Below are 23,798 nucleotides of genomic sequence, written 5' to 3' on the forward strand. Positions count from 1 at the left end.
TTATTGTTTTATTTATAGATGATAATGTCTGAGCATTAATTTATAATGTATTTTTATTTTCTTTTATTAAATGAAATGTATTTTATCATGTTTATTTTTAATATATAATTTATTTTATTAAAATAAAAAATAAATTAAAATGTCAATATCAATAAAGACAAAGAAAGGCTGTAGGAAAATTCCAGACTGAAGGAAGCTAAAGAGATGCGGCCATTCAGCGCCACACCTGACCCTGGCTTGGATCCTCTGCTGGAAGGAAGCAGCGTGGTGGAACATCTACCTCCATCCACCGGCAGAACTAGAGTATCGACACACATTCATGCACTGCCCTTATGGAAGAGAATGTCCTTGTTCTTAGGAAATACAAAGGCAAGTATTTGGGGAGAAAGGGTCATTATACCAGTGGTTTATTCTCAAATGGAACGGGAAAAAAAAAGTTCGTAGACAGACAGACCGAGCACATGGGGTAAAACGTTAACAATATGGTATATCTGAGTAAAGGGTATATGAGCCTTCTCTACACCGATTTTGTTTTTGTAGCTTTTTGTAAACTGGAAGGAATTTCCTGATACACATTTAAGAGGAAAAAGCTGAGGAGATGGTGGCAGAACAGATGAGTAAGATGTAAGCAGCTACTAGTGTTTGCACCGTGTTTTCATTTCAGGGCAAGTCAAGGAGAGCGTGCATGCGCACGCGCACACACACGCAGTTGGCTAAACGGCAGCCGATCCTATCCACATGGTCCCGGTGTTCGTCAAGCACCTGCCAACCACATACATGCCAGGCATAGTCACGTATCACCGGAGCCCGACAACAGTCTAGAGGGGTGGCTGTGAGTATTTCCGTTCGCCTGAGAGCAGGAGGCCGCCTTTGGTATAAACCCCTGCCCTAGAATGGTTCAGATGTGTCCCCACAGACATCCCCACGGGCAAAGAAAAGTCACAATCAGAAACTCCTCTTTCCTAAAATCTTCGTGAGACCCCACGAGCTCCAAGGACAGAGGCAGCCCTGCTCGGAAAGTGGCAGGCAGATCGACATCGAGAGAGGGTCCTCCCCATGTCGGGGAGGGTGTGGGGCTTTGGGACCCCGTGGGCATCCCACGCCTGGGTGTGGGACTGTGGAGCTGTGACTCGAAGTGGTCCCGTAGGCCATGGCAGCCTGGAAATGCCCTCCCTGTGTGCCTGCAAGGAAGCCTCCCAGCATTCAGAAGGCCCAGAGTGGGGAGAGAGAAAGGACAGGGACAGGCCGGTACCAGGTGGTACAGAGGACAGAGGATAGGAATGACAGCGTCCCTACCACCATCCCGCTTCTACTGTGCACCAGGCACAGGGCTAGGGCATGACTCGGGGAGCCCAGTGCATAATGGGCATGCGGGGCCCTTGTCCAAAAATATAAATAATTTCCAGATGATAATGTCTGAGCATTAAACAAAGCATGCGGCTTTCTGCACATGGCCCAGGGTGAAGCCAGCTCTGCCCAGACCCTGTGCTGGGAACTTTATGTAAGTTTTTTCTCATGTCTTACAAAGATCTTCAAGGGGGAATTTTGTAAAATTTTTTTATTTAATTCCAGTCACTTAACATACAGTGTTGTATTAGTTTCAAGTGTACAATATAGGGATTCCGCACTTCCACACACAACCCAGTGCTCATCTGGACAAATGCGTGCCTTAATCCCCATCACCTGTTTCCGCCATCCCCACCCCAACCCCTCAAGGAGGCATTTGTAATCTCCACTGAGTTGATGAGGAAGCTGAGCCCCACAGTGCTTAAGTGGACGAGACATGGCTAGTAGGGCTCCGTAAAGAATGAATGAAAGAATGAATGAATGAATGATGAGGCAGATGGCTCTGACTTCAAGGCGGTTTTGGTGCATCGCAGGTTCACTGAAGAACACCGTTGAGGACTCTAGGAGCTCCTCTGGCCCAGTTAGTGGAATCCTGGGTCTGACTGCTTTTTCCTGACCTCGCTGTATATGCAGATTATCACCGCTCTAAGAAACCCCAGAAACTCAGCCCTGCAAACTTGCACGAGATGTGCAAACAGCAGGTGGCAGGACTCGGGATCCTCAGTACCAATTCTCTGTCATTCCCACAAATTCACAGCTGCCAGGGCCTGTAGACCTCCCTACCTAGAGGTCTACATATTTCTCAATGTATTTCTCAATACAATACATTGAGAAACCATGAGAAAGACCCCTGTGTCGTTAGCCCCAGTTCCGTCCACTCTGAGTCAGAACTCATGGTTTTATGAGCCTGCTGCCCGTTCTACATCATACTATGCACCTGAAATGGTGGCAATTCTTCTTTATCCTTGGAGTAAATCTGCTATCGGGAAAAGCCAAAAGTCACTGTGTGCCAGGTTAAGTTGAGAATACTGTTGAGGCTTAATTGTTTTTTCCTGCTTAAGAAGAAAACATATATGGCAATAAAGTAATGACTTCAGAGTTTACTCTTCCAAAAACATGTTCTAACAATCTTCTGAAGAAAGTGCAGGGTTATAAGAGATACATTATCTTTGAAAGCGAAGGACTAGTCCTCTGCAGGGGAAATTTGTTTAGATGCAAAGGTAAAACATTCATTCTAGAACAGCAGCCTCATTGAGTCAATAATCAAAAAATGTCTCAACAAAGAAAAGCCCAGGACCAGAGGTCTCCACTGGTGAATCCTATCAGAGGTTTGAAGAAGAAGTAACACCACCTCAAACTCTTCCAAAAAAAATTGAAGAGGAAAGAACACTTCCAAACTCATCCTATGAAACTGGCATGATACCAAAGCTGACAAATTTGCTACAATAAAGAAAATTATAGACCAATATCCCTGATGAATATCAATGCAAAAACTTTCACCAAAATACGAGCAAAAAGATTTCAGCAGCACATTAAAGAGACCAATGGAAATTTATTTCTGGAATGCAAAGATGTTTCAACATATGAAAATCAATCAATGGACTATACCACTTAACAGAATATAGAGGGGGAAAAGCACATGATCATCTCAACTGATACAGAAAAATCATTTGACAAAATTTAATACTCCTTGATAAAAACACTCAGAAGGAAACTACTTCAGTATAATAATGGTTGTATGTAAAAAGCCAATATTTCACTTCATACTCGATGGTGAACAGCTGAAAATATTCCCTCTAAGATCAGGAAGAAGACAAGAATGACGGCTTTTGCCACTTCTATTCAACACAGCACTTGTTCCAACCAGAACAACTTGGCAAGAAAAAGAGAACCAGGGCATCCAAATTGGAAAGTAAAAAGTAAAATTATCTCTGCAGACATGATCTGCTATGCAGAAAATGCCAACAATTCCATTTTTTAAAACTGTTAAAATGAATCAATGAATTCAGCAAAGTTGCAGGATATAAAAATCAACATATAAAAATCAGTTGTGTCTGGGGCGCCTGGGTGGCTCAGTGGGTTAAGCTGCTGCCTTCGGCTCAGGTCATGATCTCGGGGTCCTGGGATCGAGTCCCACATCGGGCTCTCTGCTCAGCAGGGAGCCTGCTTCCCTCTCTCTCTCTCTCTGCCTGCCTCTCCATCTACTTGTGATTTCTCTCTGTCAAATAAATAAATAAAATCTTTAAAAAAATCAGTTGTGTTTACACAGACTAAAATCAAACAATCCAAAAAGGAAATTAAGGAAAGAATTCTATTTACGATAGCATCAAGAAGAACAAAATACTTCAGAATAAACTTAACCAAGGAGGTAAAAGATTTGTACATTAGGAACTGCAAAACATTGCTGAAAGAAATTAAAGACAACAAAAATAAAATGAAAGACATCTGGCATTCGTGGACTGGGAGACTTCATGTTCTTAGGCTATCAAATCTACCCAAAGCAATATACAGATTTAATACAATCGCTAGTGGAATCCCAGTGGAATTTTTTGAAGAAAATAAAAATCCATCTTAAAATTCATGTGGAAGCTCAAGAGATCCTAAATAGCCAGGGACCTTGAAAAAGAAGAACAAAGTAGGAAACCTCACACTTCCTGGTTTCAAGACATTAGGCAAAGCTGCTGTAATCAAAACAGTAGGCTGACATAAAAACAGGCAAAGAGGACAGTGGAATAGAAGAAAAAGCCCTAAAATAAACCCTCATATAGATAGTCAAAATGGTCTTCAACAAGGGTGCCAAGACCATTCATGGGGAAAGGACAGTCTCTTCAAGAAATGGTTTTGGGAAAACTGGATACCCACATGAAAAAGAATGAAATTGGAACCCTATCTTACACCACATATGAGAACTAACTCAAAATGGATCAAAGATCTAAACATTAGAGTTAAAGCTATAAAACTCTCAGAAAAAAAAAAAAAAAAAAGAAGAAGAAAAGTTTCCTGACATTGAAATTGTCAATGATTCCTTGGACATAGCACCAAAAACACAGGCAACAAAAGAAAAAAATGAATGACAGCAAAATATATAACTTCTGTGCCTCAAAGAACACAATCAATAGAGTAGAAAGGCAACCTACAGAATGGGAGAAAATATTTGTGAATCATATTGGGGCTCATATCCATATCCGGAATATATAAGGAACACCTACAATTCAACAAAAATGGACCAAAAAATATCAAATGACACAATTTAAAAATGGACAAAGGACTTGACTAGATATTTCTCCTGGGAGGGTATAAAAATAGCCAAGAAGCATATAAAAAGATGCTCCATATCACTAATAATTAGTGAAATGCAAATTGAAACCACAATGAGATAACTCCTCCCACCACTTAGGTTGACCACTGACAAGAAAGAAAAAAAAAGTGTTGATGAGGATTTGGAGAAATCGGAAGCCTTGTGCACTGTTGGTGGGAATGTAAACTGATGCAGTCACTATGGTGAACAGTATGATGGTTACTCAAAAATTAAAAATAGAATCACCGTCTGATCCAGCAACTCTGCTTTTCACTCCATACCAACAAACTGAAAGCAGGATCTCGAAGACGTATTTGCACACCCATCCTCACTGCAACATTATTCACAATAGCCAAGAAATAGAAGCAACCCAAGTGTCCCTCAAAGGATGAGGGATAAGTAAAAATGTGGTGTATCCACACCCCGGAACGTTATTCAGCCTTAAAAAGGAAGAAATGTTGTCACATACTACAACGTAGATGAACCTTGAGGACGTTATGCTGAGGGAAATAAGCCAGACTCAGAAGGACAAATACTGTGTGAGTCCACTTATATGGGGGTTACTTAGAGTTGTCACATCCACAGAGATGGAAAGTACAAGGGTGGGTTCCAGGGCTGGGTGAAGCCAGGAATGAGGGGTTGTTTCAGTTCTGCCAGATGAAAAAAAAATTGGATGTGAATATGTGAATATATGTAACAGCATTGAACTGTACATCTTAGTGATTAACACAGTAAATTTTAAATTATGTGCACTTTACCACAATTCAGAATTGTTTTTGGAAAGGTCGTCTTACCACCGTTCAGCTCTAACACTGATGGCGGTTCACGCCGCTGTCCCAGGATGGGGTCATTACCTGGAAGGGAATTCTGCTCACTACAGCAGACCATAGTGGCTCTCATCTTTCTAAGAACAGCTGAGCTTTTCTCTTTCTCCAGGTTTTTTGTGAAGGGCAGAAAAACGATGGTGTGTGTGTGTGTGCGCACGCATGTGTGTGTGTGTTGCATTCAGCAAACTGTAGAGTTCCGACCAGATGGACAATTTCTTCTTAAATGAAGCCTGTAGACACAGCTCTGGCTTTCACACCCATTATCTTCTGTGGCGCTCGCTAACCACAAAGGGGAAAAGGTGGATTGTATCATATCCGTTTTACGTGGGTTTAGACCAGGGTTTCTCCACCTTGGCACTGTTGACATTTGGGGCGGGAGGATTCTTTGTTGTGAGGGCTGCCCTGTGCACTCTAACATGTCTAACATTATCCCTGGCTTCTAACCACAGGATGCTCGTAGCACCCCCCACCCAGTTATGACAACCAAAAATATGTATAGACATTGCCGGGTGTCCTCTGGGGAACAAAGTCGCCCCTGTTTAAGAACCATCAGTTTAGGGCACCTGGGTGGCTCAGCAGGTTAAAGCCTCTGCCTTAAAGCTTCGGTCATGATCTCAGGGTCCTGGGATCGAGCCCCATGTCGGACTCTCTGCTCCGTGGGGAGCCTTCTTCCTCCTCTCTCTCCGCCTGCCTCTCTGCCTGCTTGTGATCTCTGTCTGTCAAATAAATAAATAAAATCTTTAAAAAAAAAAAAAAAAAAGGAACCATCAGTTTAGAGGGTTTGAGTGAGATGTGGAAATGGGCATCACTCCCAGAATGCTTTGCTGTCTCCACTTGCTTGAGTCCTCCCTGCCTCTATGCAGAGATCTCTCGTTAATTTATTTCCACTTAGACCTTCTTGACTGAGCCATCTGTTTCCTGCCCATTTGAGCCAATAACCCAAAACTTAGGACAAGAACTCAAACTGGACACTGGAGCATGTTGCGATACTTACAAACAACATCCTTCCAGCAGGCTTCCTCCTGCCTGTTGGCCTCTGCACGTGCCCTCCTCTCTCTAGAACCCCCTGATTCTGCATCTCTAACGTTTTAAGGATATTCTCTCCCCACCTTGGGTTATTTCCATCCTGTCTTGCTTCCACTGGACTTGGGGTTTGGGGAGGGAAAAAGAAAGCGACTGGATTTCACCCCATTTACACGAAAATGAAATTATATTTTGGATTGTTTCCCTTTTAATTCTTAGATATGAAAATGTACTGAAATAGTATTTAGAGAATTTTTTAGGGATTCCATAGATTTTTTTAATTTTAAAGATTTTATTTATTTATTGGTCAAAGAGAGAGAACACAAGCAGGGGGGAGTTCGCAGGCAGAAGCAGCAGCAGGTTCCCCACTGAGCAAGGAGCCTGATGGGAGGCTTGATCTCAGGACCCTGAAATCACAATCTGAGCCAAAGGCAGACGCTTAACCGACTGAGGCATCCAGGCACCCTGCATAGACTGTTTTAGAACAACCTGTGAAACTTTAAGTTTTCAAAACTTTCCAGATTGCTCACCTTTTAGTTTCTTAGGGGAGGGACTCCAGGTGTGGTGCCCCAGAAATGGGGTGACATTGAGTCCCAGCTCATGGGCTTGACTGGTTCATGGCATTTGCCAAAGCTCTTCAAGAGCCAAGCAAGAGGTTTTTCTTCATCTAGCAGAGTTCTCTGGGTGCCCCTGGGCCTTGAAGTGGTGATTTCGGTGGTGTCCTGGGGTCTTTGGAACTCAATAGCACCACTCATGTAATCAGTGTCCACTTGGTGGGAGATAAACTTGTTGAGGGCCTGTCATGTACCAGGCACTGTGGTCGGCACCCTACACGGTGATTTCATTTCAATTCAAGCTGGCTTAAATTTACTCTCAGGACACCTCCAAGCCAGATCTGCAGGCAAACGTGTAGCCCAAAAATAAATAGATTCAGCTTCAATAAGAAATGAGCTGTTTAATGACATTTCGGTGGAAATGAGGCAAGGAAAAGAGGTAGAGGGTAGGTGAGTTGAACTTCTACAGTGGGGAAGGCGTCAGCAATGGCCTGGAAGATGTTACGTCCAGTCCTGGCTATGGGCAGCCCCCCATCAGCACGAGTAAGGAGCAGGGGCTGGGGGCCTGCTGGGGCTGGTGACATGGAACCAGCCAGCACGCCAGCATATCCCAAGCTCTGTGGGGAGTCAATAGCCAAAAAGAGGCAGCAGGAGGACAGAGAACAACAGCCTGAGAGGTTGGGCCAAATCACAGAAGCCACGGAAGCTGCCAACATTCTGGGGAAGGCAGAATGCCGAAGATGGGAAACAGCTGACAATCCAAGTATGCGAGATGACCTTAACGCCTGGATAGCCCAGCGGGGCCAGAAGAACGTGAAGAAGCCTAAGCTCCAGTGAATGGTGTCCAGCAAGCCAAGAGAAAGGGATTTCTAGGCAGACGGGGCCAGGTTGGGATGGGCCTCAAAGAAGAATAGGAGGGCAGGCCACTGTGACATAGGTATCCCTGAAGAAAAGCCGGTGGAAAGAGCTTCTAAGGGCAGATGCAGGAAGGGGCAGCTCAGTTGATTCTAGACCAAGAGACTTCCTCTCTCTGCCCTTCTATTATGCACCTCTTCTGTTCCCCAGAGTGACGCAGCAAGTCTCTGCGGGTCTGTGGCTGGTGGCTGCAGTGCGGGCAGAAGCCTAGATCCTCTGGGGACCTCTCTGCTCCTCCAGAGAGAGCTCACAGGCATAATTTAAGCAATTCACCATACAGAGAAGCCAGACATGGAAAAAGCATTTCACTGGGGTGCCTGGGTGGCTCAGATAGTTAAGCGTCTGCCTTCAGCTCAGGCCATGATCCCTGGGATGGAGCCCCACATTGGGCTCCCTGCTTGGTGAGAAGCCTGCTTCTCCCTCTCCCACTCCCTGTGCTTGTGTTCCCTCTCCCACTCTCTATCTCTCTCTGTCAAATAAATATACAAAATCTTTAAAAAAAAAAAAAAAATACAAAGGGGGCGCCTGGGTGGCTCAGTGGGTTAAGCCGCTGCCTTCGGCTCAGGTCATGATCTCAGGGTCCTGGGATCGAGTCCCACATCGGGCTCTCTGCTCAGCAGGGAGCCTGCTTCCCTCTCTCTCTCTCTCTGCCTGCCTCTCCATCTACTTGTGATTTCTCTCGTCAAATACCCCTCTCGTATACTCTCGTCAGCTACCCCTCTGACCCTTCGCTCTCATCTCCAGCCACAACAAGACCTCCCGTGCAAGGCTCCTGTGCGCCGCTGAACCAGACCCTCTCACCCCCGCCCCGTAGACTTGCTGAGTGTCACATCCCTCTGATCGCTGGCTTTCTTGTTTCCACCCCAAGGATGTGGAATGCTGACAGACCAGGGCAGTGCCGTGTCCACCGTGGAAGCCCCTCCCTGCGCCTGGCACACAGAGGACATCAGACGAACGTCGTGGAGTGCACGGTGTGCGCCGGGGCTGTGTGCGAGTCCACAGCGGCACAGACTTGTCTGGGAAAAGTCCCTCCGTCCCTTCAGAGCTTCACGGTCATACACTCCGTTCCCCAACGACTCCTGAGAGCGCGTATTTTATTTCACAAATGAAACGTCACTAACGGGGGGGGGCCACTGCCCTACACCCCCCATGTTTCTTAACTACGTGTTTCGGATAAACCATTAACCCCCTGAAAACCGAGTCCTCCGCACCGACAGCGGCCGGCCCACGGACACACCGTCGGCGCGTCACACGCGTCACTCCGCAGAGCGGAGCCGAGCGGCCGAAAACGCGCTCACAGCGACTTCCACGAGCGAAGCCGGGCGCCCGAGACGACGCGGTCACCTCGCAGCGCCCGCTTCGGATCCGGCCCCGCCGGCGCCCAACGCGGTCACACGCGAGGCTCGTGCGCCCCACCAGGCCCGTCCGCCCCGCGAGGCCCGTCCGCCCCGCCAGGCCCGTGCGCCCCGCCAGGCCCGTGCGCCCCGCGAGGCCCGTCCGCCCCGCGAGGCCCGTCCGCCCCGCCAGGCCCGTGCGCCCCGCGAGGCCCGTGCGCCCCGCCAGGCCCGTCCGCCCCGCCAGGCCCGTGCGCCCCGCCGCAGCAGCCCCCACGCCCGTGGTGAGCGGCCTCTGCCGTCCGACAGGCTGCGGAGGGAGCGGCCCAAAGTCGCCCTCCTCTTTTTTTTTTTTTTTTTTTAAAGATTTTATTTATTTGACAGAGAGAAATCACAAGTAGACGGAGAGGCAGACAGAGAGAGAGAGGGGAAGCAGGCTCCCTGCTGAGCAGAGAGCCCGATGCGGGACTCGACCCCAGGACCCTGAGATCATGACCCGAGCCGAAGGCAGCGGCTTAACCCACTGAGCCACCCAGGCGCCCCAAAGTCGCCCTCTTCTTGAGAACGCGTCTCCCCCGCGCTCCGAGCCAGCAGACGGGATCACGTGGCCCCCTGGTCACAAGGCAGAGGTTTCCTCACGTGGTCCACGATCGAGCCAAATTGAAGAAAGTAATAAAATCCCATTGGCGCCGCTGGAGTCCGACCCGCGGGGCGGGGCCTCCGGCGGGGCGGGGACTCGGGGCGGGGACTCGGGGCGGGGCAGAGCAGACCCGCGCTCCCGGGGTGGGGCCCACTAGGGCCCGGGGAAACCGCCGCTCGCGCGGCCCCGGGCCTCCTCAGCCGGTCCGGTGCGCCGGCGCGCGGCCGCCTTTCACCCTGGCGAGCGCGGCGGCGGCGAGGAGGCGACGCCGGGAGGCTGCGGGTCGCGCTGGGCCACGTCCCGCCTGCTGCCGCCGTTGCTGCCATCCGTTTCAGACCGGCCTTTTCCACGCCTGACTTGTCCCCTGCTCTCTGCGTCCCGCACCTGCGCCGCGTGTGCCGGCCAGCAGCCGCCACTGCAGCCCCACGCCCCCTTCCGAGGCTGGGCGCGTCTCTCCCGGCCAACCCTCGCTGCCGCCGGCGCACCGGCGCCGCCGAGGAGGCCCCGCTCAGGAGGCCCCGGGCGCCGGAGCGCTGCTTGGGGGCGGGGGTTGGGGGAAGAGGGAGAACCGGAACCGCGCGCGGGGGCGGGGCCGCGGCGGAGAGCGTTAGGGCACGTGAGGGCGCCTCAGCCAATGGCAGGGCACCTGGAGGCCAGCGGGGCGGAGCCGGCTCGGGGGCGGGGCGGGGGCGGCGGGGCGGGCCGGGGGCCTGGGGGAGGGGCGGGGAGGGGCGGGCCGGGGGAGGGGCGGAGAGACGCCGCCGCCGCCGCCGCCGCCGCCGCCGCGGCTGCCGCAGCCTGTGGGAGCCTGGAAAAGGGGAAGTGCGAGCGAGCGAGCGACTCGGTCCCCGGGCGGCGGCGGCGGCGGCGGCGGCGGCGGCCGGGGGTCGCGACGGCCGGGGCGGGGCCCCGCTGCTGCTGCGGGGGGCAGGCGGTGGCTGTCCGCACCAGCCATGCCGAATAAAAACAAGAAGGAGAAAGTGAGTCCGGGTCCGGGTCCGGGTCCGGGTCGCCCGACGGGCCGGGGCGGCGAAGGGAAGGGGCCGCGAGGAGGGCGGGCGGGGAACTGCTCGGGAGCGGGGAGCGGCGGGCGCCGGGATCCCGGGGGCGCAGGAGCGCCGGGCGGGGGCGGGGGGCGGGGGCGCCGGGGCCCAGGCCGGGCTGGGGTCCGGACGGCCCGGGCCGGCGTGCGGGGGCGCGGCCGCGGTGGGGGCGGCGTGGGCGCCAGCCCGGGGCGGTGCGCGCGGTGGGCGTGAGGGGGCAGGTGCGGTGGCAGAGGTGGTCGACCCGGCCTCGCACACGCAGGGCAGGGGCTGGCGGGGTGGGGGGCTGCAGCCGCCTGGAGGGACCCCTCACGCTGGCGAAGGATTGTCTGCTCTCCCGGGGAAGCTCTGGGGCTCGGAAATACTATTCTTATCCCAGGGGGCGGCGGCGTGGGCTGTGAGTGTGCTGCGTTACATGGGGGGGACGTCTTTGCTGCAGGTGGAGCTCCGTAGCGTCTCCGAGCCGCCGCAGAAATGCCGGCGCGCGGGGCTTACGGTGGGAGGCCGGACAGCGCTGCGAGGTGCACCCGTCAGAATGCCCCGCGCGCCGGCATGTGGGGTCATCTGCTTCTCGGAGTTTTCAACGCCAAACACAGATCCAGAAAACCAGGAGGGTCTGGATTTGGGGGCGGGGGTGTCGCGGCTCCGTGTTGGGTCTCTATATAACGGGAGGCGGAATTTCTTGACGGTATTGCTGAAGATTATCCGAAGTTCCGGGTAAACTGTACATCCGTTTTAAAACTGCATTTTGGTGTATCTGATGTTTAGCCGTCTAAAAATTGAGAAGCCTAATTGATTTGCTTGATGTTTCCCAGGAATCACCAAAAGCAGGGAAAAGTGGAAAAAGTTCAAAAGAAGGACAAGACATAATAGACTCAGAGGTAACTGCTCTCAAATATTCCCTTTCCGTTTTTTCGTGAACTCCTTTTAACCAGGGGCAGCACAGCGTGGTGAAAGCCAGGCTCTTCTAGAATGTTTCCCTGCACGAGATTGTCTGCGAGTCTCCTTTATAAACTGAAATTTCAGTTCTTTCGGTTTTCGTTATTTTAGTCTGGGGAAAGACGGATGGGTTTATGGAAGTTGTGTCTGTGCAACTGGTATTTTTAAGTTTATGACCACCCCCCCCCCCCAGATGCAGCCGCCCTCCTGCAGAGGCTGGTTTCCCCACCCTCGGTCGTTGGTGCTTTTAGCTTTCAGATCCTCCTCCCCTTCCTTGCTTTGCAAGTCTCCTGCCAGGTCAGGTCCGTCCCTCCCAGTGGCTCCTCCTCCCCTCACCTTTGATTCTCTGGTGCGGTCTTTGTGCTCTGCTGATGTCTGATGCCCAGAGCCTCTTTCCGTAGTGGCATGGGTTGGTACCTCTCAGCTGAGTTAGTTTGGGTACTTGGATACGATCCTCTGTCATCTGTCACTTGTTCTCTCTCTGCGTTGGCCAGTCCTCACTTCTTTTGCTTCTTCGCTGTGGACTCACCGAAGAGCAGCAGGAATGCTTGGTGAGGACCGTGTCTCCCTGGTGGGGTTGATGGCGTTCCTGGGCACACAGGTGCTAGCACTTGGCCTGTTCTTCATTGGGAGCAGTTGTTGAACTAGAGCCCCTCAGGCGAAGGATCCAGGAGCTGTCTGGACCCAGGCTGAGCTAGGAAGCCTTTTCAGATCACTGGTAGCCAAGAAGCGGCTTGCTCGTGGTTTCATGTTCTCCAGAGCTCGATCACCCAGGTCCCTGGGCTTATCACAGATGACATTAATTTCAGATGTCAGATCCCTTTCCTGTAAGCCAAATTAGAATGAGTTCCACGTCATCTGGGGAAACACAGTTACCTGGTGATTATAGGCATAGCCTTTTTTCTTTTTTTTTTTTTAAAGCCCTGGGGAGTGGTATCTTTTCCTTATCATTTGGTGCATTCTCAGCCTCCCTTCTCTTTAGCAGGTGGTTGGTTCCAGCAAATCTGTCACCCTCCCCGAAGCAAAAAGAGATAGATCCAAAGGTTCCTTAAATATCAGTAGTTGGGAATTACTGGTGCCAGTTCTTCTCTGCCCTGTCTTTATAACGGATAATCACGTTTTACAGTGACATTCTTGTTTTTGACTTGCTTCCTTCCGAGTCAGTTTTTTTACTAAATCGATTTAAGTGAAATTTAGTCCCTTTGCAAGGGTAGTATGCGTTTTCTTTCCTTTTGCTTACGGGTGTTTCATTAAAACTGCTAAGGCTTCCAGTACTGCCCCGAACCTTCCTCGGTCACACACCTGTCTCTTCTCACCGTTAGTGGGGCAAAGAACATCAGTGGTCTGGTTCATTTATTCCCATTTTAGCAGAACGAACCTGAATTGAAGGATTGATAACATTAAGTTTGAACCTGGAAAGTCCATCTGTTCACTTAAAGATCACAAACCCGCTAGTACGTACAGTGCGTGTCTTTAAGGTGGTTTGGGTTCCTAGACTGTCAGCTGCTTAAGACTCTTTAGGTGTGGCCCCCTCCAGTGCCTGAGTGTGATGCCCCACTTGTCTTTTTGTATTTTTTCTAGAGCTACTGTCTAAGAGCTGGAGCTACAGAGCTTGAAATTACCACCGAAAAATACTGACATGGTGGGCCCTTCACTGCTTCCTCATAAGGATACCAGAGGCAACAAGGCCCATTAAGCAGGACAGTGGGCACAGGACTGTGTACGTTGTTTTGCAGGAGTACTAATTGAGGCACTTCAGTTCATTTGAACTTTGGGTTGAGCCTGAATTTGTTCGATGTTGGTTCCCTTCTCAGTCTTCATCCCGCTTCTTCAGCTCTGGTTCCACCCACTTGCAGATACGGTTGACCCGCTCAGGGGCTCGAGACCCTCATTGCGCACTTTTTCCCTCTCCTGTCAACGTTCCTCTGAACTTGAATGTTTTTGACCTGAACTGTTCAAATAGGACTGCTTTTCTCGTGCTGCTTTTCAGACCTGTTCAGTGTCCCATCACCTTCACAGCTGGCTCTCGCTCGGGTCAGCCTGTGAACTCACCTGGGGTGGGGGCGTTTCCCCCATTTGGGACTGTCCCAGCCTGAGGGGCGTGCAGAACAGGAGTCCGCCCAGGGCAGAGTAGCCAGGCTTGGGAAATCATCTCAACAGAGAACACATGAAAAAGAACTTGGCCCGTGGTTGGTTGACTTAACACACCACTTCAAGACTGGAAAAGGTCCTTACGCCTCAAATCCTGGCTGGCTATAACCCAGCCTCACGGAAAATAGAGGCACCAAGTGGCTTATGCTGCAGAACACTTTTCTGTTAGAACAAAGGAACATTTCATTGTACAGGGGTGTTTAGGAAGACAGAGTTCTGTGGTAAAGGATAGAGTGGTGTAGGGGAACATATTTTAACCTGGGGAGTAAAAATGCTGACTCCTGAGTGCCCTAAGTGATGTCACCTAGCTTCCATGGCCCTGTTTCCTCGCCTCCAAAAACAGTGGAGAGTTTCAGATTTGGCCATTTTTAATTTGATGGGATAGATTAGACATGACCCCTCTTGAAAAAGTTTTCCCTGCGAGATGTAAGGCAGAATACATCTTCCAGGTAACAAAATAGCAGTAAAGGTCATAACTGCTCCTGGGCACATTTTTCTAGAAATTTCTTCTCAAATGATGTGTACTGGTACACTTTTGTTTGTTTTATTCTCTTTCAAGTAGGATGTTTTAATTTATATACTCAAAACTAAAGTTTCTGCCCAGTACTTACAGGTTTATTTCGTGGCACACTTAAGGAGTGAGGCCACAGGTGGGCTCCTGGGTGCTCAGGAGACTGACAGAGGGAACTCCGCTCTGAACATCTGTCCTTGGTGTCACGTTCAAAGCTGTGCAAACATATCTAGGCCCCCTTGAAGAATATTTAGAATCTTCATTGATCACTCAGAGATTCCTAAAGTCTGTTCTGGAAGATGAGACCATGCCGTGGTGTTTTTTATAGTAGCTGTTTTAATTTGTATACTGCATCCAAAGTTATGTTTTTAAAAGTGTTAATGCTCTCTGTAAAGTGATTTGTTTCAAGCACATTAAAGGTTGTTTTGAGCGCTGTTCTCTGGTCACGTATGTTACCTGTCCTGCTTCAGTGTAGTTTGGTCTGGAAGTCTCTACGGCAACTCTGACGTAATACCTCTTCCTGGAAAGAAAGCTGAATGGTCCTCTCCAGCTCGTTAGCTCATTTTGACATCTTCTGCCCTTAGCCATAACGTTTTCCTCTCTATAATCCGTCCCTTTACATCCCAGGAAACCCCCCTCAGTGTTGCAGAGACGGGGAGCCGGGCTTGCTGAGGTCCCACAGGTATGGCTGGCAAGTCCTGTTTGAGAAAGTAAACCGGAAATTTCAAAAACTTTAAATTCATCTTATAATAACCCCCATTACCTGGTAACAGAAACAACATTTTGGTGGAAAGTATTTCTTAAGAAGATCTGACTTTCTAGGCACTCGGCTTTGTAGCAGGAATTTTAACCTGAGTGTTGGAGGACAGTGGAAGTGGTCTGTTGGCAGGTGTGTTTCCAAGGGAGAAGGCTGTGACCATCACCTTCTAAGGGAAGAGTCCCTGACTCCCCTCCCCCATAACACCAAAGCCACTGTCTACAGACTGAATTCTGAGCTCATGCTGTCACTAGGGGCTGCCTCTGCCACACTGCCCATCATTCTCTCCCCACTTTTTTTCCCCACACGACCCTAAATGGGACCCCAGTGACACAGAGAGAGAGGACCCAGAGGACCAGCAGTTTTTATATATTTTTTTTTAATTCCTAAGTGTCTGTTACACAGAAGTGGAATTCCTTGCTTTTGATGATCATGTCTTTGCCCACTTTCCCAGCCACTCTGCATCGTCTTTGCTTAGAACCCTGGTGATCCAGAAGGATGGGGGCTCTGCAGAGGAGCTAGTCAGCTGTGGGTGGGAGGGCATGAGTTAGGAGCAGTTCTGTGAGCTTCTGTCCCTCCCCAGGGCTCACTGCTCCTGCATGTGACCATGTGCTTGGCAGCCCCCCAGTGCCTCCTCCCAGGTGAGACCCACTGCCCTGAGCAGGCGCCCCACCTTCCGTGTCATTGATAGGTAGACCAGATGCCTCCCCGCAGTGCTGCCCTGTGTGCTGGAGGATGCTTGCCAGCACCCGGCCCTTCCCACTAGACAGCAGTGGCTGCACACTTCTCGGGTTCTGACAGCCAGCAGTGTCTCCAGACATTGCCAGATGTCTCCTACAGGGCAAAACGGCCCCCGATGAGACCCCTGCTTTAGAAAGACTCTTCCACGAAGTAGTACATCCGCTTGCAAATCATGCCTGATACATACTTCTCCCCTAGTAGGGTTCAGACCAAAGGAGCCTCAGCATCCCTTCATGCTCTTAAAAATCGGGGTCCCAAAGAGCTTTTATTTAGGTTGGCTTTAGCTGATAACTTTCCCTGCTAGAAATTAAAACAAATTTTTTAAACATTCCTTAATTCATCTTATAGTAACACATGCAATGCATGTTAACGTGAGTAGGATGTTTTTACGAGAAATAACTGTTCACAGAAATGCACTGAGAAAAATGACATTGCACCATGTTTTTGCAGATTAATGTCTGGCTTAGTAGAAGCTCGCTGGCTCTTTGAGTCTGCTCCTGCATTCAGTCTGTTTTGATACCCTGAGCCTTGTAGCCTGTGAAAAATTGACCTGATGATGGTTATAAAGGTGAATCATGGCTTTGTGTTATTGTAAAAGCACGGACCCCAGAAAGTGCCTGCAGGAACCCCCCTCTTGGGGTCCCCAGACCTCACTTTGCAACGTGAGCTCCCCCGTGCTCTTCGCCGCCCATCTTAGTCCCTTCATCTCCTTAGCTCAAAGTCAGGGTCACTTAATCTGAAATTGTTTTTCTCACCGTTTTGGCCCCTATTTTTTCCGACTTTTAAATTTGAAAGCAGTTATTGGCTCAATTGGTTATTTACCATTTATACTGCCTTGGACAGCTTTTATTTACCTTGATTCACCTCCCTAACTAGGTTAAGTACTCGGGGACAGCAATTTAACTTGATTCTTCTTGGTGCTTGCCATGTATGTGAGGACCTGGAGGCCAGAAGTGTTTGTTGGTGGATTTTAAAAGTGCTCAGGAGGAAGGGGAGCTTCAAATCAGTTAGCTTGCTGGGGGTTCTGATATGGTAAACTACAAGGCGGGGGGGGGGGGTCTTGTTTCTTTATCTTTTGATCCTCTAAGGACATTCTGATGCAGAGTTGTTTTGTTTTTGTTTTTGTTTTTGTTTTCCAAATAAATAGCAGTGGACTAAAACGGAAGATTATGGTACTTGGGTGTTTTTCTAATGTCCTATGAAAGGTTGTTTTTTTAAAAAATTTTATTTATTTGAGAGCGAGCGAGCACATGAGAGGGGAGGAGTCCGAGGGAGAAGCAGACTCTCTGCTGAGCAGGGAGCCTGATGCAGGACTCAGTCCTGGGACTCCAGGATCATGACCTAAGCCGAAGGTAGTTGCTTAACCAACTGAGCCACCCAAGCACCCATCCTGTGAAAGTTTTAGAAGAGGGTTTTGGTTTTGGTTTTGCTTTGCACTGGAGGTCAGTGGTAAGATAGATAGTGTCATAAGATCTTATTTTAATGAAAGCAGTTCAAAACAGGATTTCCCTTTAAATATAAGGCTTCCCATGTGATCTTCAGTGCTTTCTATTTTTTGTTTTGAGTTTTTCAAAAACTTTTTGGGAGTTTTTCTCAGTAGAACATACATATACAGTTGGCCCTTGGGCAACATGGGGATTGGGGGTGCCAGTCCCTCCCAACACACACACACAGAGCGAGGAATCTGTTGTATAATTATTGACTCCCCCAGAACTTAACTACTAGTAGCCCTGTGTTGACAGGCAGCCTTACTGATAGTAAAAACAGCTGCTCAACACATACTTGGTATGGTACAGTTACTGTATACTGTGTTTTTACGATAAGGTAAGGCAGAGAAAAGAAAATGCTAAGAAAACCAGAACACAAAATACATTTAAGTGTAGTATTTTTTGAAAAAGAATTGGGCCCACGCAGTTCAAACCCGTGTTGTTTAAGGGTGATGTATATTTTTTTTAATATTTTATGAATTTTATATACATATTAGAAAGTTTTGTTTTGATCATCTTGTTCTGTACAAGCACTGGCGAAGATAAAAAGAATGTGGTCCTCACGTCTTAAGAAATTAAGTGGTGACCATTTCTGTTATTCACAGTGTCCCACCTGTTGTTCATGGGCGTTCGGGAGTAACTTGACCCCCCCCACATCCATCACACCAGGCACTGCTGAAGACAAGGGTCAAGAAGGAGCACATTCCTCGTGAAGACCCCAACCAGAGGAAATAGTGCTTTAAAGCACCTGAGCAAACACAGGGTCACCATGAAATTGGAACCCCAGAAAGACCTAGGGTGTGTGTCACAGACGGGAGCAGTCAGCACTCCGTCCCTTTTTAGGAAAAGCTCCGTTACATGATCCATAATTCTAGAAAGAGTTCAGTGAATTTCATGAAATAATTTATCTAGTGTTGTCGTTCACGGAAGAAGCCCAGAGTTCCCCCCCTGCTGTTAGAGCAATTGCGCTGTGAGTGCAAGCCTTCAGCCCTCCTGTGTCAGGGTGGGGAGCTTTCCACCTGCTTCTGCCGCGTGAGTCAGTCTGCCACCGGCATGAATCACGGTGATATTTCCCCAAGTCACAGGGAAGATTCATGTGAAAGATTTCAGCTATAAAAAAGCTCCAGCTTTGCCTTAAAACATCGGGTGCCTGCCAGGGTCAGGGCTCGGTGGCGTCTGGTTTGGCACGACATTATAGGTCATGATCTCACACCTTCCCGTCCGTATGTGGTGCTCAGCCAAGACTTGGTGGGGCCCTGCTTCTGGTCTGGTTTGGGAAGGACCACTGCAGGGAAGCCTGCTGCCCAGATCCAAATCCGAGCCGTGCTGTCATCTGCGTTTTCTCCACCTGGGGGAGTGAGAGGACAGGGCCAGAACCAAATGGGGGTGTGCAGGGGCCAGGGGAGGTAGGCGGGGAATTTGTTTGAGGACACCGGATTTCCTTCATCTTAAATATTTTATTAAGCCGAGATTTAGCATGGCTCTGAAGGGGTAGTGGGTCTGAGCTCGTGCTGTTCTTGCCCTGTGGGAATGCCGGAATGCCAGCAGGATGCTAGCCAGGAGCCACCTGGGGCCCTTGAAATGTGTGGAAATCAGATTAAATTTAAGAATTCAGCTCCTCAGTTACACAAGCCACATTTCGAGGGCTCGGGAGCCGCTGTGGCTGGTGGCTCCCCACCCCCCACCCCACCCCGGACAGCAGCTGAAGACCACCTCCCACTTCACAGACAGCTCTGAGGGGCAGAGAGGCCTATGACCTGGGCAGTAGCTTCCAGAATAATCCCCGTTCAGGTGTGTGTCCCTTCCTTTAACTCCATCATCTATCGCTCTTAATACAAAGTACCGAATTTAGAAGGAAGTGGGTGCAATTAGGGGAAAAGGGGACAGTGGAGGAGAAGGGAAGTGGGGGCGGGAAGGGGGAGCCCTGCTCGCCTCAGGCCAGGACTGGCCTCTGTTGTGAGGAGCAGCCGCCGGTGTGCGGACGAGGCCACGGGGTCTCCCGAGGGAGTTGGCCCGGGGAGACCCAGGGACACAACGCCCCTCCTGTCTTCCTTTTCAGACGTTTTCTCTGTATCTGTTCTGGTGGTCGAAACACACGTGGTTAAAAAATAAAACAGTACAAAAATCCCTGCTCTCACGGCCCCTGACCCACACTCTTGGGAGCGAAGCTGTCCTCCCCCTGCTCTGCCGCGCAGCTCCGTGGCCCAGGGCTTACAGGAAGAAGTCTGGCGTGGCCCTGGAGGGCGGTGCCCTGTCGTCACAGGAGTGACCCTTCTCTCTCCCCAAGTCATTTCCTTCCCTGCAGGCCATGCTTTCCCCGTCGTGGGCCTTCCCCAGGCGACTCATTCACGGTCACCCCCAGGCACGTTCTGAGACCGTCTAAAGCAGTGAGGACCCTCGTGGGGGCGGGGGGGGGGGGCAGCGCAGGACACACAACAGGACCCGTTGGCTTTCAGACAGTGCCGGGGTGCTGGTGGGTACAAGGGGCGCCGGTGGCGTGTGAAGTTTGGCTTCTCACCCTGCAGAGCCGTGGCCCTGGGGCTGTCCACACCGGGAGCGCCCTCTGGTCACTGCGATGTCGAAGCTACTCACACGTTTCCAGCCTGCTTCAGGTGGCCCAGGTCGGTCTCACCGAGGAGAGGATGTTGAAGTTGCCACCCGAACGGGAAGTGGGAAGCTATGGTGCCGAGATCTGGGGGAGGAGGGCATTCCAGCCAGAGGAAGCAGCCAGTGCAGAGACCCGGAGGCGGGAGTGAGCTTGGGTGTGTGCTGGGAGGAAGGCCAGTCCGGCTGCAGACAGACGAGGGTGGCCTGAGCAGAAGGGATAAAGTCCGAGAGGTGGGGGTGCAGGCAGGGCAGGTGCAGTAGGGTCTTGTCAGCCGCCCTTGGCAGGATTTGGGGATTTCATTCTTAAGGTGGTGGGAAACCAGTGAGCTGGTTTGAGCAGGGAAAGGGGGTGATCTGACCACATACTACAAAAGATCCCCGCAGTGCTGTGCAGGAAGTAGAGGGGCGAGAATCGGAACCAGGGGGCCCTGGCAGCAGGCCCGTCAGCTGCCCAGCCCCTGCGTACCCAGAGCTCGTGCAGCCTCCCGCCCGGAAGGGCCACAGTGCAGAGAGCTTTGCTCGGAGGGGCTGCCCCAGCATAGCAGCCTTAGTGTTTCCTAGACAGCCTGGTTTCTCGGGAGACCACCTTTTTCGCCCTCATCAGCACTCGGCCTGACTCTCCCAGGCCTCGAGCTTGTCCCAGCACCACCTGCTGAAGAGTGTTCCCTGCGGAGTAGTCTTGGCTTGTAACTCTGGGGCTGTCTTTATTCCAGTATCGTGTTCTTCAGATGAACTTTCTTTCAAAAGCTCTCTCAAGGCATGCGCGTCGGCTCCTCAGGCTCTGGGTCTCGTGGTCTCTGGCCCGTGGCGGTGCTCGTTCATCATACGACTGCAGCAGGGGAGAATCTTGGACGATGTCGGGAGGGTAGAGCTGCTTGGATGGCAGACCCAAGGGAGGTGGTGTCCGAAGTCCAGGGACTGAGCGAGGTCCCCGGTCTGGCCCCACGGCTCCCTGCACGATCCCGGGAGATGGCCCCGCACTCCGGGGAAGGGCCCTGCCCAGCGTGACAGCTGCTCCGGCCGCCCGCGCTGGTTCGGGCTCAGGACAGCGGCTGGCTACGTGTGGGCTGGGGGGGTCGCAGAGACTGTCGGGGAACATGGGCAGTTCTGTGTGGGCAATGCCCCCTCGGGGCGCCAACCCCTTCATGTCCCGTTGGCTGCTGGTACTTAGCCCTGAGGAGAAAGAGGTGTTCAGAGTGTCTCCGTTTCTCCAGGCCCCTGCCTTGCTCTGCTGCTCCAGGACCCCTTCAGGCCTCTTCATCTCCTTGGGCCTCGCCTCCCTTCCAAGCACTTCTTGTGGGTGACCGCGTATGTCTGCACACCCCAGGGAGGGCGTCAGACGGACCGCCATTCTGTCCTGTCCCGTCTGTCCTCTATTCTGTTGTCACTGCACACCGGGGCCCAGATTGGCTCTTGGTGCAGCTGTCCCTCAGCCACGCCTCCCCTCGGCAGCCTCCCCGTAGGCACGCGGCACGATCAGGCCCCTCGCCTTTCCCGAGGTCCCTGCTATGGCACTGCTGTTTGCCCTGACACTGCTCTTCCCACCACCTTCCCGAAGCTGTTATGGATACCCCAGGCCTCCCCAGATTGGCCTCTGCTGCTGCCTCGCTGCCCTCAGCAGCCTCCACCGGCCGCAGGATGACGGGTCCAAGTCCGCAGACTTGGGCTTTCAGGGCCATCGGATGGGTCGACCTCCTTCCTGAACACTCTTCCCTCAGCCTCGTCCTTCTCCTCGGCGCCCTCCTCCTCCACCTCTGCCACGCTGCTCCCCGCGGGGCGTCTCCTTCATCAGGGACTTCAGTGACTGTGTAGACGGGAAACTTCCAAGTTCACGTCCGGCTTACACGAGGTGTCTGAGAGCCAGCCACACAGCGCACCGCCAGGCCCTGCGCGGGCGGAGAAGGCAGCTGAGGGCAGCCCGCAGCGGCCAGGACAGCACTGCGGCCCTGGTCCGCAGGAAGAAGAGAGCGTCGCGGAGGAGTGAGGAAGGGGGCGTCGCCGTGTCTTCCGCTCGGACCCAGAGTGGTCATGACCCGGCTTCTCAGCCCCTTTCTCCTTCCCACCGCAGTGACTGGGGCCGCCAGCTGCCCCCGCTGGTTCCCGTGACCCCGCCAGCGCTCCGCGTCACCCATGCGCCTGCCGTCCGCTGGTGCAGTGTGTGGTCAGACTGGCAGCCGAGACCGCCCCTCCCCTGCCATCCGCAGTCCGCACTGCAGCCTGAGGCGCCTTTTGAACAGGAGGATGGATTCGCACCCTCACCCTGCTCAGGGCCCCCTGCGCGGCTTCCAGGTCCCGGCCAGGTCAAGGTCAGACTCTGACCCGGCTGGTGGGCTCTGCCAGCACCTGTGGCCCCCAGGCTGCCCTGGAGCCTGCCTGTCTGGGGCAAGGACAAGACAGCCACCTCGTAGCCAAGCCCATCCGGGCAGGCAGCGGCCCACAGAGCAGAGTGCACCACCCGGAGGCCTCAGGAAGCCACCCTCGGGGTGGGCAGGGGAGAAGCGGGGCCAAGGCACAGGCCCGGCCGGAGCAGGGGCTGGTGACCCGAGCATGGGGCTCTATAGACCACTGTTAAGCCTGCGGGCTGAGAGCCCTGAGAAGTGGCTACAGTGGGTTAGCCTGGGTCATGGGACCAGGTCTTCTTTCTAGAAGCTCATTCCGCCTACCCCAAGGACAGTGTTCTCGGGGAGGAAAGGGGCCAGGGGCTCCAAGTCAGCAGGTCTTGGGGATGACTTTCTGCTGTCAGACGTTCGAAGGTTCATCTCAGTGTGTGTCCTACACGGGCTGTGGATACACGTGGAGTTAACTCTGTTTCATGAGTTAGCCAGTCGCCCGGAGCTGGTGTTCCAGGCTTTGCTGCAGGAGCTAGGGGTCCGCTCCTGTCTGGGAGGGAGTCGCACGTGCCCCATTGTCCTCGGGGTCAGGTGCATGGGGTTTGGCGTCTAGGAAGTGGAAGGGAGATGTCAACTTTAGTAGACGTGTGCATGTAACATTTAAAACAGGGACTTGGCCTAGGAGGCGCTGTCTGTGACTGGGGAGTGAAAACTAGGGGTTCTAGGGAATTCTGGGAGGAGGAGAAGTATGGGCGGCATTTTTAAGGAAGAAGACCCTGCTTTCACAATCGGGTGGAAAGAGAGACAGGTGTCAAGGGCCACATCCAGGAAAGCCCTTTCAAGACAGAGGCTGCCGACTGTGGGAGGGGAGGGAGCCTGGGCCCTCGCTCCCGATTCAGAGTCCTGTCTGCATCTGGCATCTTGGAAAATGCTTCCTAAGTCGTCCTAAGCACCTTATTTAAAAATAAAGCTTTTCTGACTTCTTAGTAAAAATTCAACTCCCGGAGGAGAGTGCATAGCCGGGGGCTTAGGCTGGTGTGTCTACTCTCCTAACTCAGTGTGACTAGAAGGGTCTTGGCAGGTTTGTGTTTCTAGGATGAGCTTGGTAGGCGTTTCAGAAGTGCACATGTGCATGTACAGACTCCGTTCTTTTGAGGCTGGAAGTGTGGGAGGAGTGAGCAGTTTGCACAGAGAATCTTGACGGTCAGCGCTCAGTTGACTCTCACGGGGGCCAGGCCCATCTGAGCTCCTTGGGTGCCCTCACCCCATGGGCCTGTGCGGGTGTCTGCTGCAC

General features: G+C 51.8%; 1 protein-coding gene across 4 annotated transcripts in view; it reads left to right on the forward strand.

Annotated features, from left to right (window-relative positions):
- The first annotated feature begins 10,794 nt into the window (after positions 1-10,794).
- PPP2R5C (protein phosphatase 2 regulatory subunit B'gamma) overlaps positions 10,795-23,798 on the forward strand; it is a 121,149-nt gene continuing 108,145 nt past the window's right edge. For 3 of the 4 annotated variants that reach the window (XM_059373995.1, XM_059373996.1, XM_059373997.1), the window contains exons 1-2: positions 10,795-10,918; positions 11,797-11,862. In XM_059373995.1, coding sequence (XP_059229978.1) covers positions 10,892-10,918; positions 11,797-11,862 — 93 coding nt within the window. In that variant the 5' untranslated portion in view covers positions 10,795-10,891. The remainder of the gene's footprint in view (positions 10,919-11,796; positions 11,863-23,798) is intronic. The other variant, XM_059373998.1, reaches the window with a different exon arrangement.

The sequence above is a fragment of the Mustela nigripes genome, chromosome 13, assembly GCF_022355385.1.
Source record: "Mustela nigripes isolate SB6536 chromosome 13, MUSNIG.SB6536, whole genome shotgun sequence".
In the NCBI taxonomy this organism is placed as follows: domain Eukaryota; kingdom Metazoa; phylum Chordata; class Mammalia; order Carnivora; family Mustelidae; genus Mustela; species Mustela nigripes.